The 16,806-nt window shown below is 45.4% G+C and overlaps 1 protein-coding gene and 1 long non-coding RNA gene across 3 annotated transcripts in view; one reads left to right on the top strand and one right to left on the bottom strand.

Moving 5' to 3' along the window:
* The window catches only part of LOC133381043 (carnitine O-acetyltransferase-like), a 50,758-nt gene extending 41,863 nt beyond the window's left edge, over positions 1-8,895 (bottom strand). The window contains exons 1-3 of one of the 2 annotated variants that reach the window (XM_061619463.1): positions 8,718-8,895; positions 3,108-3,329; positions 2,066-2,184 (exon numbers count right to left, since the gene is read on the bottom strand). In XM_061619463.1, coding sequence (XP_061475447.1) covers positions 2,066-2,184; positions 3,108-3,329; positions 8,718-8,783 — 407 coding nt within the window. In that variant the 5' untranslated portion in view covers positions 8,784-8,895. The remainder of the gene's footprint in view (positions 1-2,065; positions 2,185-3,107; positions 3,330-8,717) is intronic. The other variant, XM_061619462.1, reaches the window with a different exon arrangement.
* On the top strand, positions 8,426-10,923 carry LOC133381053 (uncharacterized). The gene is made up of 2 exons (XR_009761613.1): positions 8,426-9,185; positions 10,481-10,923. It is a non-coding gene; the product is annotated as an uncharacterized LOC133381053 (long non-coding RNA).
* Positions 10,924-16,806: the final 5,883 nt, after the last annotated feature.

Below are 16,806 nucleotides of genomic sequence, written 5' to 3'. Positions count from 1 at the left end.
TGGATTAACACAGAGGTAGGGAACCTGTAGCTCTCCAAGCATTACTGGACTACAATTCCCACAATCCCTGACCGTTGGGCTGATGAGGGTTGGAGTCCAGCAACACCTGAAGGGGCACAGGTTCCCCATCCCTGGATGAATAGATCAGATTAGCAGCGCAAGGAAGTCCTCCAATGGAAGGGGCTGTGCAGGGAACATAATCGTCAATGCAATTTGCCCACTGGTGGTATGATCCAGTGTCACCAGCAAAGCGTTCGTTTGGTTGGCTACAGGAGAATGTTAACATTGTTTAAAATTACCTACCAGGCTAGGTTCAAGGTGCTGGTTTAGGTCTATAAAGCCTTATACAGCTTGGAACCAAGATACCTGAAAGATAGTCTCAGACCTTACATACCCAGTTGATCACTGCACTCTGCTGGTGTGGGCCTCCTGCAGATACCATTTTATCAGAAGGTCCATTCCGCACAACAAAGGAAGCTGACATTTAGCATTGTGGCGCCAACACTTTGGAACTCCCCCCTTTGGAACTTAAATAGCAGACAGGCACCATCTCTGTTGTTTTTTCAGCACCTGTTGAAGACTTTCCTCTTTCAACAAGCCTTTTAAGTAGAGACCTCATCCCAGTCTGCGTCTGTGTTGGAATTGCTTTTTAAAATGTTTTAAAGATGGTTTGTTAGGATGTTGGTTTTTAAGATGTTTTCAGTGTTTTATCACATTGTTGGCCACCCTGGGCTCCCTTTGGGAGAAAGGATGGGATATAAATTTAATAATAAATAAAAATAAATACAAAAATAAATATCCTCAGCCACTGTCAAAGTCCTTAGGGGGGGGAAGAGTAAAAGGACAGAGCCTTTACCACAAAGCAGTGTTGTTCTGAAGATTCTAAGCCAAACTGGACACCACGCCTGTCACAGAAAGCTGCCTGCTCTGAGGAACCATTTCAAGGGCCAGGACTTGGGATGGAGAAGAGCAGCACGAGTAAGAAGGCTCAGAAACTGAAGACTTTCTAAAGCAAGCCTAGGGAACCTCAGGCCCTCCAGGCCTTTCTATCTGGCCCTTGGAACTCCTCCCAGAACCACCCTCCTCACTGGCCTTGCTTCACACCCATGCTCATTTCTGCCTGGCTGGAAATGTCTCCTTGAACTCTGATCTTTGCCTAGATGGAGAATAGAGATGGGACACACAAGTGGGCGTAAAAACTGGCCTACCACACAAAGGTAACTTTTACATTTGTTGCTCTGCCCACTTCTGCCTACAGCCCTGCCCATCACTGGGAATGTTGTCCTCAGAAGGCTGCCCAGAAGGGAATATAGGCAGGCTGAAAAAATGCCCCCTACTTCTGTCCTAAAGTATTCAACAAGAGCTTTGCACTCCTCAGAAAAGGGCAGCTCCTTCTGTGATGGATCCTTTCAGTGTAAGAAAAAGAAGAGACCCTCCTTTATCCAGGAGAGGAAGTATAAGGAGCTCAGCTCAGTTCAGGAGGGAGAAAGGCTCCAAAGCTACTGGAGTTGCGCTCTGCAGCTAAGCAAGGCCCAACCTGGGTGTAAGAGAACAGGAAGCCAGGTTCAGACTGTGCTCTGGGAAACCCAGAGCTCTGAAGTTGCTCCAGCAAATGAACAAGCTGCAACTGAGCCCTTATCTAGTATTAGCAGCAGCAGCTGCAGCCAAATTGTTGGCTCCACCTGGGCTGCCAGATGCTGTTCTCCTTAAAGGGGCTCAGCCTTCTCCAGTAATCTCCTACCGCAACAGAGTGGGGAGCCTCAGGTCTTCTGCAGCAAAGTCCTCCAAGTCAGATGGCAGCCCCGCAGGGGGAGCAGTGGGTTCACCTGAGAGCACTTCTGGGGCTGGCGCTGCACACCCTTTCCCCTTCTGCTTCAGAGCCCTCGTCCTCTTTCCCTGAAGATTAGGAACCCAACTCCAGGGTCACGAGACTGGTCTTGAACGCACACGACCGTTCCCTCAACATGTTCCAAGGGCTTCACTCCCATCCCAGAGCCATGTCAACATCCCACTCTCAAGGCCAGACTTGAGCATCTTTCCATATGCCCCCCCCTCCATTCCTCACCTCAGCTGTCCTTTCCAATCGTTAAAATCTTGCTTAGGCAGCACAACAGCCGGGCTCGAGTGAACAGCCAGCGGGAGGCGGCTTTCCAGATAGGCTGATTGAACCCACCAGTCTGTGATCTGGGATGAATTAGATAAGGTTAGAAAGCGGAGAGGCTATAATGCTTCTCCCTGCCCCCATATGCCAACCCACCCAATATAGCTGGTACAGATGCAACAGCCTTTCATTGGTCACCCATTGCTATGATTTATATGTGCACAGTGCTTTATTATTTATTTATCCATTCATCTAATGTATTTATATAGCACTTGAGTCTCTAAACAGTTTACAAAAATAATACTGTGCTACATAAAGATAATTTAACAAAATGTATATACCGCTTGACTGTAGAAAACCTCTACGCCATTTAAAACAAGTATATATATGTCAAGCAACGAAACTGAGAAACAATATCTTACAATGCAACGTTAAACAAAACCACAGTGTCATGCAATGCTCCTTGGAGGAAAAGTGGGATATAAATGCAGTAATAAATAAATAATTCCCCAGCCCTTCCTTTGTCTATTAGAGCCCTTTGCCTGTCTCTGGCAGTGGTGTCTGGTGCCCATTGGGGCTGGCAGGGTGGAAGGCAGAGACGCCAACAGGAGGTGGAGCCACAGCCAATGATGGGCACAGCCAGAGCCAGTAACAGGCAGAGCCAACTAATTCTAGTTTTATATGCATCTTCCTCTCTGCTGACTTGTACAAGGACAACAGTAAGACAGGGGAGGAGGAAAGCCAGTAGGTAGCACTGACACCCCCTGGCATGGTTGCAAGGCAGGCAGCTGAGGGTCAGCTAAGGGCAGACTGAGGTTGGTGGGGCGGCACTTCATTTGCCCTGATGGACCAGCCTCCACTGCCGGCAGGGAATGGTACTTGAGAGCTTTGCTAGGGGCTGGATGGGAAGCCCCATGACCACAAGTTGCCTATTCTTCCTTTGCTGGGAGCAAATCCTTCTCATTTCCTTCCCTTCTCACAGAGCCCCAGGGATTCCCTTCCTTACCCAGTTCTCCATGCGATCCACCCTGCGCTGCAGCCGTGCCTGGAGCCTCTCGCCCTCTCCGTCAGGCACCCCAAACTCAGCCACCAGTTGCCGCGTCTGCTCCAGTTCCTCAGGACTCACCAGGGGCTCCAGGGAGCGCAGGTATCGGGCCATGGTCTCCGCCAGCGAGGGCAGGGGCTGACGAGGGAGTGGGAAAGACGACGCATTCCTGCGGTGGAGTGTCTGGAAAGGGAGGGAAGGACCGAGAGGCCACCTTCAAAAGAACAGTTGTTTCCTCTTAACAAACTCTTGACCCACTTCACCCTATGGGAAGGGTTGTAGCTTAGTGGCAGAGCGTCTGCTTTGCATGCAGAAGGTCCCAGGTTCAATCCCCAGCAGGGAGGGGATCTTTCCTTAATCCCTGGAGAGCTGCTGCCAGTCTGTGTAGGCAGTACTGAGCCAGATGGCCCCAAAGTCTGAGTCAGTGTTAAGGCAGCTTCCTATGTTTAATGGGCTGCTGAGTTTTTACCAAGGGCAGATTATCAGAAATGTGTTTTAATCTAGCCCCTTCACGCATTACTCACACAAAGGGGCAACATGGGTACAGAGCCCTGCCTCTGACCCCCCTCCCCCACTGTCCATGGATAGCACAGGTGACTAAGGCTGAAAAGTCTGGAATTGCCTGGATCCCAGAAAGCTTATTTCATAGGGTTGCAGGAGCTGGAAAAGCCTATTTGCACAGAGCAGGGTTGGGAACCAGTGGCCCTCCATGTGTTGCTGGACTACAACTCCCATCACCCCAAACTACTGGCCATGCTGCCTGGGGCTGATGGGAGTTGGAGTCTTAACACCATATGGAACACCACAGGTTACTCATCCATGGCACAGAGGGCTACAGCATCTCCAGGTGATGGAGATGGAGCCACAGGTAGGCTTGGATATCTCTTCTGATTCGTAGACCACAGGAGTGGGGCGGGGGGGGGGAACTGCACATCATCAAGGTGGGGTCAGATACACAGCCCCTTTCTAGCCACATTGCCTCTTCACATGAATAACTTGTAGACAGGGCTTTTCAGGTGTTTGTTACTCCCGGTGAATGGGTTACGGTAATTTGCATAAGAACATTTTCTGATGCGCTATAGATTGATCTAATTTAGCATATTTGTTTGTTTAGTAAACAAAGCTAAAAAAAACTTTAGGGATAGAGAATCTGTGGTCTTCCAGATGTTGTTGAACCCAATTTCCATCTGCCCCAGCCAGCAGGTCCAATGGTTAGGGATGGCAGGACATTTAGAGGGGCAACAGGTTATCCGCCCCACCTAGTATAGGCAATGTTCTGCCTAACTTACCTAGAAAGAAGAATGTGCTTCCAGTGTGCTTTAGCCTAGGTGTGGGCAGGAGATAGATTAAGATCTACTGGTAGATCTTTGGCCAGTTTGTACAGATCAGCATGGTTTTCTAGTTCCCAATTCTTTAATAGGAACAGCAAAACAACTTCCCAAACTAAATTAGGCTGCTGAAATAAAAATGTGACACCATTGTTAAAACACAGGCACAGGCTTGACATCTACTATCAAGCCAGGCTCAAAATGGAAATGCACTGCCTTCAAGTCAATCCCGACTTATGGCAACCCTACGAATAGGGTTTTCATGGTAAGCGGTATTCAGAGGGGGTTTACCATTGCCTTCCTCTGAGACTAAGAGGCAGTGACTGGCCCAAGGTCACCCAGTGAGCTTCATGGCTGTGTGGGGATTCCAACGCTGGTCTCCCAGGTCGTAGTCCAGCACCTTAACCACTACACCACACTGGCCTCAAGGTCTTTGCATTAACTTGTAAAGGTCCAGGGTAACTTAGGAACAGCCTGAACCCTTATATCCCAGCTTGATCACTGAGATCATCCGCAGGAGCATTACTGGTCATCCCCCAAGTTGGTGAGGCTCATTTGACAGAACAAGAAATCGAGCCTTTAGTATCATCTGCCCAATCCTGTGGAATGCTCTGCAAATAGAGATTCAGCAGGCGCCTTCTGTTTCAACTTTCAAACATCTGCTGAAAATATTTCTATGCCACCAAGCTTATGCAGCAATTCAGAAAATCTTTCTGTAATAGAACAGTGAATTATCTCAAAGTTTAAATTTTTTACATGGTTTTTATTTTGTGTGTGTGTATGTATATATATGTATGTATATATATATGTATACATATATGTATGTATATGTATATATGTATGACAGTTGTAAACCACTTAGATATTTTCTATGAATAACGGTATACAAATATTTTTATAAATATAAATAAGTAGTTCACCAGAAGTGGTCTTTTGTGTGAAACTACTGTGAACACAGATCAGTTCTCAAACAGAAAGCAAATCCTAGGCTCAGAACATACTCAGAGGTATTCTCTTCTTTAATCTTGTATGTTCTTTGCACTTGGCACTGGCTGGCAGATGTGGGGTTTCTAGTAAAAAAAAAAAAAGTACATCTGACAAGCCTGAAGGCTGCCCAACCCCTATTCTTGCCAGCATTTACAAAGTACTACATGGCATTTATATAGCAATACAAAGGATGGGGAAACCTATGCCCTCTCGATATAGCTGGACTACAGCTCCCAGCACCCCTGACCATTGGCCAAGCTGGCTGGGGTGGATGGGAGTCCCAGCACGTGGATAAAGGGCCACAAGTTCTCTAGTCCAATATAGTGCTTTAGGCCCCAATCCTATACATACATCCTTTACACACCACTTATCTGTAAATAACACCTCTCAGTGGTTCACATGAAATACAAAACATACATTAATAAAACTCAACGTTAAAAACAAGCTTATAAAAAAGCAAAGTGGAGAAATCGGCAATAAAAGGTTTAACATTATAAATTAAAATACACATCAGCATTACACATTTGGGTAGGCTTGCCTACATAAAATAGTTTTTTAGCAGGTCCGAAAAAGAATACAGCAAAGGAGCCTGCTTTGTGTCAATGGGCAGGGAGTTCCAGAGTGTAGGAGTTGCCACACTAAAAGATTGGTTCCTTACAAGTGTGGAATGAATGTCAGGCGGCACTTGTACAAGTACCAGTTCTGCACTCAAAATGGTCAAGTGGGCATATATGGGGTAAGGTGATCCTCAGATAATCCTTACAACAACCCTACACAGCAATACAGATTAATTATCCCTGCTACATGCCCCCCATTACTCTGACTAGCAAGAAGTTCTAGAGCAGGGATGGGGAACCTGTGACTTTCCAGATGTTGTCCAACTCCCATCAACCCCAGTTACCATGACCAATGGTCAGGGATGATGGGAACTGTAGTCCAACAACACCTGGAGGGCCACAGGTTCCACATCCCTGCTCTAGGGAGTCAACACTTTCCCAGCTTTAATTTCCTTTGGAGGAAAAGATGACCAGAGAGGCTTAAGGTGTTTCCACAACATTCGAGTTTATTTTGCAAAATATGCAAGTCGAACCTCAGTTATTGAGCAGAGGCAGAGAGAGACAGACAGGTCAACTCCTACAAACAGCAAATTCCCCCGCTCCACATTAGATCTCCAGAACGACAACCCACAAAATGGCTCTTTCCAGAGCTCCAAGCTCACCCTGGTACCTCTTTCTCAGTCCCCAACCGCAAGCGTTCCTGTCCACACACCCTTATCTGAGCCACATACACACCATACATTTAAAGCACAAGGCTTCTCCCCCCAAAAATCCTGGGAACTATAGTTTGTTACGGGTGCTGGGAACTACAGCTCTGAGAGGGATAAGCTACTGTTCCCAGGATTCTTTTGCTGGGGGTGGGGGACGCCATGTGCTTTAAAGGCACAGTGTGGATGTGACCCTAGATTACATCATCCTTAGATGGGGGTGGGGTGGGGGGAGCGAATGGCATGTCCATGTTCAGAACAGCCCTTTCAGGTATTACCTAATTATTAGGAGACCATCTACAGTGAAGACCAGAGCTCTCTGGGAAGAGGGACCGACTGTTAAACCACTCTGAAAACTGTAGTTTTGTGACAGGAATAGGGGTCTCCTAACCACTCTTAGAACCTTTAACAAACTACAATTCTCAGGATACTTGATGCTTTGGGGGAAGCCACAACTGTGTAAAATGGTATGATACTGCCTTAAATGTATAGTGCAGATGGGGCCTCATTACCAGTTGCTTGGGAACGCCGGGGAGAGACTACTTTCCACAGGGGTCTTGTCTGGCTAACGTGGCAAGATGATGTTGGGCTTGATGAGGTGTTGTGGGGAATCACTTTCAGCCAGAAGGCAAATTCCAGGGCGCCACTTGCTTCTGGTGGGCAGAGCCAGAGACAAAATTGTGCATAGTAATGGATGTGGCACTTAGGGTGGAATTCAACACTAGTCCTACTCAGAGTAGACCCACTGAAGATGATAGACATCACTAACGTAGGTTCCTCAATTTCAGTGGGTCTACTCTGAGTAGGACCTAGCTGGCTAGAACCCTACAGTAGTATATATATTCCTGGTGCACAAATGTCAGAGGTTTCTATACACAAACACACACACCACACATATCTCCATCCAGACAAGCAAGAGGCATGATCAGTGACACATTCCAGCCAAACAAAACCACTTGAGGCCATAGGGCGGGGCCAGCGATGCACGAGGCCTGGGGAGGATCAGAGGGCTAGAAAAAGATGGCTAGCGGGCCAGATTTGGCCTCTGGGCTGGAGTTCCCCCACTCCTGGACTACAGATGCGAGAAACCTTTGGCCCACCAGATGTTGCTGAACTACAACTCCAATCACCCCTGCTGGCTGGGGTTGATAGGAGTTGTAGTCCCACAACTCCCCACACTGACTAGACAGACCTCTGTTCTGACCCAGCAGGGATCTCCCTATGAGGAAAGCCAAAAGTCTGGGCCAGAAAAAGAGATGGCACCATGTGCACGTTCAGGGAGGCAGGATCAATTAAAAAAAAAGATTAGGTAGTTCTGTGGTTTTACATTAACCTAACACGGCCCCACCCATTGTATTCTAAGGCCTCCCCACTCACTACGGAGTTTCTGGCTATGGGCCTCTAACCCTCTCGTGTATTGTGCCCCTTTGAGTATCAAACAGCAGCAAGCTAGCGGCAACGTTCTCCCTTCTCCTCTGCAGAAAGGCAAACGACCTCCTCTTCCAGGCGACTGTCTCGCATATGGACGCCTTAAAAGGGCGCACAAACTTTGGAAAAACAAACGGCACTTGTAGCAGCACCGATCTCCTCTGCAGGCCATGCTGCAGCATCAAGAGGTGGCTTCAACATCAAGAGGTGTTTTTATGGGGGGGGGGTCACTCGCCTGTCCCCATTTTCCAACGCGATTCCCCCCTGGCGATTTACTCGCGCGTACGCTTGCGGCCCGATCCCATGCATGCTCGCTCAAGAGAAGCGAGTCCCTCTGCACCCCATAGGATTTCCTTTCCGAAAGGCAGCGCGCAGAGGATAATCCGAATCCCCTCAGCCGGGACCCCTCCCCTCCACCTCTCTCCCTTTCTCCATCTGCAAACACCGCCTCTTGCACGTCCGCACGCTGGCGAGTGTTTGCAAAAACAAACAGCTCCACCCACGCGAGCCTTTCCCCCGTTCTTAATAAGAACACCCCTTTTGCAAAGCGGGCCTTCGACTCACCGTAGACCTTAGGACTGGGGGCTTTGTGCGCCCCCACGACCGCCACATCAACCTCCACCTTCCCATCGCAAGGGTCCCATGCGCTTTCCTCAACAGCTGAGGGGTTCCTCAGAGCTGGATGGGGGCGGAGGGAAGGTGGGTGGGAGGGCAGAGAGCTGAGTGTGACCCGGTTGCAAATAACTGTCACTTCCTGAAAGTAAAAGGAAGAGAAAGGTTCGGAAATGCGGATGTTGCCTTCCCCGCGACCCCCACTTTTTCTCCCCTGTACGAATTGACATTGGGTTTCTATCTCTACTGCATCTGTTCTCTACCAAGAACACAGTTCTGGGTTTATTTTGTTGCAAAGAGAAAGAGAAGGACTTTTTTTTCCAACGAAGGAACAAAATATGTTGCAACCGGGGTCGAACCTTGTAACTGCACGAGGATGCAAAATGGCTTTGCAACGCTTCCATGGAACTTGATCAGTCAGTATGTTGTTCAATGTAATTCCTAGTCTGAGTGGAGAATATGCATTTTTGCCACCTTTCCCCGGACCTTTTTGGGGCAGGACTTGTACATGATGATAGAAATGGATCAGGTGCCTCACCCACTACTGAATATGCAAAGCAGAATTTCACCAACTCCATGTCTACCTGTTACACAGCGTTTAAAGGTGCAGGAGATCCCTGCCCAAATGAAATTGCAGCCTTAGGCTGCAAAGATATTGCTTCTGCCATGATGGCGATGTGAGGGCTGGCCTGACCTATAAACATGCAGCAGAATGAGGGAATTGTCCTTAAGTAGTGGAATGGAGGGAACCACTTCACAGTCTGCAGCTTTGGAGTCTTGTTTATGAATGCTCTCCTGCATTAAAAAAAAAAAAAGAGCCAAAAGCATTGCAAGTAGAAATCTAGCACAAGTGGAATTGAGCTGGGCCAGAACCTTTCTCCATGATGTGCTAGGTGTTTGTTTTAAATTTATAGCAGGGGTGGAGAACCTTTGACCCTCCAGATATGGATGAACTGCAATTCCCGACAACCCAGCAAGCATGGTCAATGGCCAGGGATGATGGGAGTTGAAGTTCAGCAACATCTGGAGGGCCAAAGATTCCGCACCCCGACTTACAGGAAGATTTGCTGCTTTTAGGCAGCAAAGCATTCAGCATTGGGCAAGCATTCAGAAATGTACCTGCCACCTGCAATCTGAAATTTTGTCATTCATTATGCAACCTCATTCTACTGCATGTGCCAGCCAAGCCTGACAGGCAGTGATTTGAATGTACACCTATTCAGTAGATCACACTGGCTTTTCTACATACCTGTGCAGCTGTACCAAATAGGTGGGAAAGGTGAAGCCTTTTGTTTATTTATTTATTTTGCTGCTGTAATTGTTAACAGTTCTTCTACTGTATGCCCACCATTTTAATTATTTCCTACTTAAAATACTCAAGAAATACAATTTCTTTCCTGTACAAAATAAAATCAGTTCCATTTAATCCTCTTTCAACAAGCCTATTAAGTGTAGACCTTATTCCAGTCTGCATCTGTGCTGGAAATGTTTTAAAGGTGTTTTTAAGGCTTTTTTAAAAAGATGTTTTAATATGTTTTAAAGATATTTTGTTTTAATATATTTTAAAGTCTGTTTTTAAGATGTTTTAGAGTATTTTTAGTGTTTTGTTTCCTGCCCTGGGCTCCTTCTGGGAGGGAGGGCAGAATATAAATTTAATAAATAAATCAGTAAATTGAAAATCTGTAAATACTGTACTGATTTTCTCATTCCTGTAGTTCTCATCACCATGATATGCCAAATCCATCTGAACCATTCATCACTTGCGGGAATAGTATGTCTTCTCCAATTTTTTTGAGACTGAGATCCAAGCAACTATCAACATGTGCATTACCAAAAACCTTTGATCCTCCTTTACCTGGCTTTTTATATATCTCAAAACATTCATTTGTTAATTGGATCCTGTAATTTCTCTTCCAGCTGTTGTTATGACATGTGCTCTTGGGAACTTGAGTGTGTGAACTTGCCACCCACATGTCCCATGAAACACACCTCCTTGAGAGGAGGGGGATCTTTTGCTAGGGATAAAACAAACGCTTCGCCCTGAAATGTGCCTAAATAGTGCATGTATAACCCAAAAATTGCTGGTCCAAATCAAAATAAAACAAAGCTTTCTTTTATTGAGAGAAAGAGAAGAATAAAAGGTAAAGGTGTCCCCAAACTTGTAGTGCGAGTCATTTCCGACTCTTAGGGTGACGTCTTGCGACGTTTACTAAGCAGACCGTATATATGGGGTGGGATTGCCAGTTCCTTCCCCGGCCTTTCTTTACCCCCAAACATATGCCGGGTACTCATTTTACCAACCACAGATGGATGGAAGGCTGAGTGGACCTCGACCCCTTTTACCGGAGATTCGACTTCCTCCTTCTGTTGGAATCGAACTCTGGCCGTGAGCAGAGCTTCAGCTGCGTTACCGCTGCTTACCACTCTGCACCATGGACGATCTTCAATTAGAAGAATAGCATTACAAAATTACTGGGTGCGTGGCAGCTTAATCATTAATATCCTAACCCATTCATAAATTTATATTAAGGAGATCAAAGGACCCTATTACTATAAAGAGTGACAGGTAGGAGAGATTGCCTATCCTTGGCCCAGGAGTGGGCAGCTGAATACAGCTGGAGTGATGTGTAAGAGCTCTGACCCAAAGTCAGGAAGGAAATCTGTTTGCATCAAGGCTTGGGCCGAGGCTCAGACTCCCTAGTTCTGTTCCTACAGTCCTGCGTTGAGAGCATTGTTACATGTGTTGGAGCTCAGATTGCCATAAGCCCCCCTTTCTAGATTCAAGCCTCTTTTTAAAAGACTTTTTCTCTCTCACCCTCCCTGCACAGGTGTCTGGGTATGAGGTGATCTCCCTCCCTCCCTTTCTCTCTCTCTCTCTGTGTATGTTTTTTGCTGACCCTGAGAAACTCAGGCTACTTTCTTTGGACAATGGGATCGTTCTGCTAGACGTGAGGGAAGTCTGCCAAGGAAGAAGACAACGTTTATTTCAGTTTCTCTTAAGTTATTTTTGTTGCTTCCCAAATGACCTTGTTGTCCTTCACACCGTACCTCAGGAACGCATAGCCAGCCATATAAAAGGGGGGGGGGGTAGGTGGGAGTTATAGTTCCGGGCCTTGCACCTCGTAACACTGTTCATTACAGGAATTCTGACTCTAAGAAATAGTGCCTGAGTTTTCTTTATCCCTCCCTGCTCCCAATCCCTTTTCCTTTTGTGTTGTCCCTTTCAGATGGTTTTATCATTGACATTTACAAGCTGCCCTGCGAGCCTTTTCCCCCCCTTCAAATGAAGAGCTGAATAAAGCCTTCATGCTGCATTGCCAGAAAGGATTGCACCCTCCCATGTGCTTGTAATTAACAAAAGTAAAAAGGAAGAAACCCACTACACACGGAATGCAATAAATGGTTTGGGCCTCATATGGCTTTAAAGGGGGATAAGACAAATGCATGAAGGATAAAGCTATCCATGGTTACTAGCCGTAAATACCTCCAGTGCTGGAGGCAGTATGCCTTTGAATACCAGTTGCTGGGGAACACAAGTTGGGGGAGTGCCACTGTACTCATGTCCTGCTTGTAGGCTTCCCAGAGGCATCTGGCTGGCCACTGTGAGAACAGGATGGTGGACTAGGTGGGCCTTTGGCCTGAGCTGGCAAGGCTGTTATGTCCCCATGTGAGATATCTAACTTTTAAGCAGCCTTTTCCCAATCTTTGGGTCCCCAGATGTTGCTGGACTACAGTTCCCATAATTCCTGGCCATTGGCCATGCTGGCTGGGGCTGATGGGAGTTGTAGTCCAGCAACATTTGGGAAACCAAAGATTGGGAAAGGCTGTGAGAGAAAATGAATCCTCCTTACATCAATAGCTTGCCTCCTGTCCCACTTTTAGTACTGAAATGCAGCTGGTAAGAAAAGCCCCTGGATGTATGTGTGAGTGCTATGGGCACTTCAAAGGGTCAGGCTTGTGTACACACACCATGGGTTGTATTCAATGCTAGTCCAACTCAGGGTAGAGACACACTGTTGTGCTGTTTTCTCTTTTCTGAAAACGGGGGCACACAACGCTGGTCAAACTCCACCCCTTTTTACTCTAAAACCTTCTTGGATCAGCTCAAGTGCTTTAAAAAAAAACAGCCTCAAACAGAATTTGCAACTGATTGGCAGATCAACCCATTGCCCCTCCAGGTATGGCTAATGGAAACACTTTGCTGTCGGTGCTCACAGCCTCAGGGTAGACCCCTTGAACTGAATAGACATGACTAACACAGGTTTGTTAATTTCAACAGATTTGCTCTGAGTATAATTTAGTTGGGTACAACTCCCAGAGGGGAAAAAAATAACTGATCTCTCATAACAAAGCAATTATTAATCATATATCCACATGCACCACACATTTAAAGTACATTTATACCACATTATCAGTCATGGCTTCTCCCAAAGAATCCTGGGAATTCTAGTTTACTCCCTCACAGAGCTACAATTCCCAGCACCAGTAACAAACGACAGGCTCCAGGATTCTTTGAGGGAAGTCATGTGCTTTAAATGAATGGGGTGGTACGTCCTACTCAGAGCAGACCCCTTGAAGTTAACAGACATGGGAGATCCACACCATGCATTTAAAGCACATGACTTCCCCTAAAAGAATTCTGGAAACTTGTTTTGCCTTCACAGAGCTCCAAATCCCCAGCACCCTTAACAAACTACAGTTATACATTAAACATAATGAATAATTAAGTTGAATGGGTCTACTCTGAGTAGAACTCAGCATACATTAACAGCACATCTCACTCGCAAAGAATTCTGGAAGCTATAGTTTACCCCTCACAGAGCTATAATGGCAAGCACCCTTAACAAACTATAGTTCACAGGATTCTTTGGGTGGAAAATGTGCTTTAAACGTATGTTTGTGTTCAGCTTTAGGTGGACAGAGCATTTAACACCTTCCTATTATCTGCTCCTTTTGTTTGTTTGGACCCACTCCTTAGAGAAAACTCAGTTATAAACAGATATGCCTTTTTTTTGGGTTTTAGACAAACACATACAGACATATAACCACCTAGGGCAGGGGTTTCCAAACTGTGGTTCATGGACCACCAATGGTCCACACAATGGTGGCCTGTGGCTCCATGTCAGTAGGGCAGTGGAATCTGCTAAAAGCACCTTGGACAGCTCCTTGAAAGTTTAGACAAAAGCCTGGAGCAGGAATCCACTACCCCACCGTCATGGGGTCAGCAAACGCCACTGGGTCTGTGAGCTTCATTCTGGTGGTCTGCAGAATGCCTGTGAAGAACACTTACAGCATGAATTCTATAGAATTCAAATTGTAATACAATGAAATACAATACAATAAGTAAAAAGCAAGAAAAACACAATTAAACATCATACAGGATCTAGCATCACACAGTGCATTACAATTGCTTCAGTACATACACACACATTAAGTGGTCCACCAAGACTCTCAGCAATTTTCATGTGGTCTGGGGAGGGGCGAGGGAGATTGGGAACTGTGATCTAGGGTCAAATTGACATGGGGCAAGTTTTAACTAGCAATCCTATTTATTTATTTATTATTTGATTTATATTCCGCCCTTCCTCCCAGGAGGAGCCCAAAATTTATTTGTTTATTTCACTTATGAATCGTGTCATCTGAGGCATCTCCCAGTGATCTGCAATACAATAAAAATACAATAAAAATTTGTAAAACCATTACATATTAAAACAGTTACAACAATTGCATATATAAAGACCCTGGTCTTGTCGTTAAACCAATTCGCCTGGGAGAGGCTGGCCAGTCAAAGGAACACTTTATTTTCCTTTTGCTTTTTGGCAGTATGAAAATATATTTCCTCAACTTTTCAGAGGCTGTACATGACTAAACTTTGACACATTCTAATTTTTCAGAGTATATATGTGGCCTACTTGCAGATAGAAAAAAAGGTGGAATGGTAGGAATGAAGTTTAAGGCTGCATTTTTAAAAAATGGCTCTGTTCCTCTGTCTCTAACTGCAAGCCTGCAATTTTCCTGGCCTGGAGACAAAAGAATAGGAAAAGCTCCATTACCTCTCTAATTACTTTGAATCAGATTTCTGTTAAAGGTCGAAAAAGGAAAGGGCTGTAGTTCTGTGGTACTGTGGCAGCTAAAAGTTTAGAAAATGCTTACAGACAGCAGATCAGTGATAAAACCCAAAGACTGGTTCAGCATTTTATTATTTATTTATGATTACATTTATATCCCACCTTTCCTCCAAGGAGCTCAAGGTGGCATACATGTTTCTCCCCCTCCCAATTTTATTCTCAAAACAACCCTGCAAGGTAAGTTAGGCTGAGAGACAGTGACTGTCCCCAGATCACCCAGCAAGCTTCACGGCCAAGCCGTTTCTGAAAACTAGGTCAAACACCATTATAAGAGATTATGTAGTATAGCGATTACAGTGTATTCCTACCTAAGAAATAGGGATGAAGGAGAAATTCAGTTCAGTTCACATTTAAAGCTGAATATATAAAATTCACACATTCTGAAACCCAGCCATCCTTCGAAATTCGCTCTTCTCTGAATTTTGTGATGGAACAACATTTACACAAATGCGTATTTTAGGGGAAAATATGCATCAAAATGAATATATTAGTGAAAATCATACAAAATGCATTAAATTATGAGAGATTGCATGCAAAAAATTGTATGCTAGTCAAAACTAAGAACATAAGAACATAAGAAGAGCCTACTGAATCAGGCCAGTGGCCCATCTAGTCCAGCATCCTGTTCTCACGGTGGCCAACCAGGTGCCTGGGGGAAGCCCGCAAGCAGGACCCGAGTGCAAGAACACTCTCCCCTCCTGAGGCTTCCAGCAACTGGTTTTCAGAAGCATGCTGCCTCTGACTAGGGTGGCACAGCACAGCCATCATGGCTAGTAAAACTGCATACAAAAATGTGTTAAGAGAAATTTGCACCGAAATGCTGAGGAATTTTCATTCGGATTTTTTAAAAAAATCAGAAATTGCTGCAGAAATGTGGAGAACTAAATTTAAGATTGGAAAAATGAGAAACTCAGAGAACCAAAGTTGCCAGACCCCTCCATCCCTACTCAGAAGTAACCTCCTCTGTACTTCCAGGCAAGTGTGAGTGGTATTGCAACTTCTAGCTTCCAGTCCTACAACCACATTTACCTGGCAGCAAGCCGCACATATATCTGAGCAAACATTGGATAGATTGGTCTGTAAGAGTGACCTCTGGCTCTGATGTTTTCTGTTCAACTCATGGGCTAACAGGGTTGGCTGGGTAAGCCAGGTAAGCCACACCATATATTTAAAGCATATTTAATGCACATTTAAAGTACATGGCTTTCCCCAAAGAATCCTGGGGACTGTATTCTACCCCTCACAGAGTTACAGTTCCTGGCACCCTTAACCAACTACAGTTCCCAGGATTCCTTGTGGGAAGCCATGCACATTACCTGGGTGTTAAATGTGCTTTAAATGTACAGTAAGCCTGCATAGAACTGAGTTCTATCTTTAACATCATCCAGCCCCACTGCAGTAAGGTGATGATGGGATTGCTCGGCCTTTCAAGTTTGTTGTTAAGCATTTTTGAACATTCAGAATTTATTTGGAGTATTTGTATCGCACTTTTCTACTTCTGGAGGCTATTTGCCATCAGGTTAAGAAATCAGAGATTCTAAATCATTTGTCTCTTCTTCCAAGGCTTTACAGCTCCAAATAAAGCATTCCTTTGCTGACACAAAACTGAATATGTGTGAGGGGCACAGAAGATATACTGAATCATAAAAATATCCACACTGATGAAACTGCAATGGACAGTTTTTCATTTAAAAGCAGGGATGCCAAGCGGAACATTTCAGTGACATCTGATAAGTGATGTTTCCTTTAATAAATGTATGAAAGCACAGCCCCAAATACAGGGAGTGTATGGATATTTTTTGGGATTCAGTAGATCTTCCAGACACCACAAGTAGTCTGTTTTGCATCAGTTTTGCATAACATCACCCTTTTTTATAGCATCATAACATTACTGAGAACCAAAGGCAGGCAGT

This window comes from Rhineura floridana, chromosome 3 (genome assembly GCF_030035675.1).
Source record: "Rhineura floridana isolate rRhiFlo1 chromosome 3, rRhiFlo1.hap2, whole genome shotgun sequence".
NCBI lineage: Eukaryota > Metazoa > Chordata > Lepidosauria > Squamata > Rhineuridae > Rhineura > Rhineura floridana.
Note: the sequence above shows the minus strand (reverse complement) of the source record. Positions and strands in the feature narration are given on the sequence as shown.